Source organism: Pteropus alecto, unplaced genomic scaffold (genome assembly GCF_000325575.1).
Source record: "Pteropus alecto unplaced genomic scaffold, ASM32557v1 scaffold94, whole genome shotgun sequence".
Lineage (NCBI taxonomy): Eukaryota > Metazoa > Chordata > Mammalia > Chiroptera > Pteropodidae > Pteropus > Pteropus alecto.
Window position 1 is genome coordinate 13,268,041 of NW_006437736.1, and position 771 is coordinate 13,268,811.

Sequence of the window (771 nt, forward strand, 5' to 3'; positions counted from 1 at the left end):
TTCCCTCTCCTTCTGGACTTCCTCCAGGATTTGTGTGACACGATCACTCCTATCTGCTTAACAGAGCCAGTAGCTAGACTTCACAATGACCCAGAACAAGGAAGCATAGAAAACCCGCAGACGTGGAGCCCAGAATGCTTCTCTTAAGCAATCTGAAAGCAGCAAGTGGCCCTTTAAAATCATTCTAAACCACCAAGACACCTGGGCTGGATGTCAAGACAAAGATGAATGTTCTGGGCTAGAATATTGCTCCATTCCTCTTAAGAGAACTAGTGAAGCATCAACTCCTCTGTTCGAAGTTAGTCCTATATTTTCCCAGGACAAAGGTATCTCAAGACAACATGAGGAAGGAAAGTGCCTGTCTCAGGGCTAGAAGGTCTACAGTTCTCCAATGACCTCTCCTGCACCTCAGCCTCATGATGCCTACATATAAAAAGGGTAAACCCTTCCCACATCCCCCACCCCAGTTGGAATCAGTCACTCACTGTACAACGAGGACAGAGCCACTCGCCGTTGGGAATCTCTGGAAGTGGGGGGTTTAGGCAGTGGATGTGGTAGGAAGAAGGACAGGTGTCACAGCAGAGTAGCTCCCCGCCATCCTTGCAGACCCGACAGAATTCCATATGGTGGTCATCCTCCTCTTCAGGGTCTCCCCCAACCTCTTCCAGGATCTCCTCACCCTCTGAATTGTCCTCTTTAGCCTCCCATTGGATGCCTTCCTTCTCCTGCAGTAAAGGACCAAAGAGTCAGATTATTACCACCCCCCCACCC

At 49.5% G+C, this 771-nt stretch overlaps 1 protein-coding gene across 8 annotated transcripts in view; it reads right to left on the bottom strand.

The window, feature by feature from the left end:
• The window catches only part of CHD4 (chromodomain helicase DNA binding protein 4), a 28,103-nt gene that overhangs the window by 17,722 nt on the left and 9,610 nt on the right, over positions 1–771 (bottom strand). For all 8 annotated transcript variants that reach the window (XM_015591478.2, XM_015591479.2, XM_006914627.3 and 5 more), the window contains one exon: positions 486–725. In XM_015591478.2, coding sequence (XP_015446964.1) covers positions 486–725 — 240 coding nt within the window. The remainder of the gene's footprint in view (positions 1–485; positions 726–771) is intronic.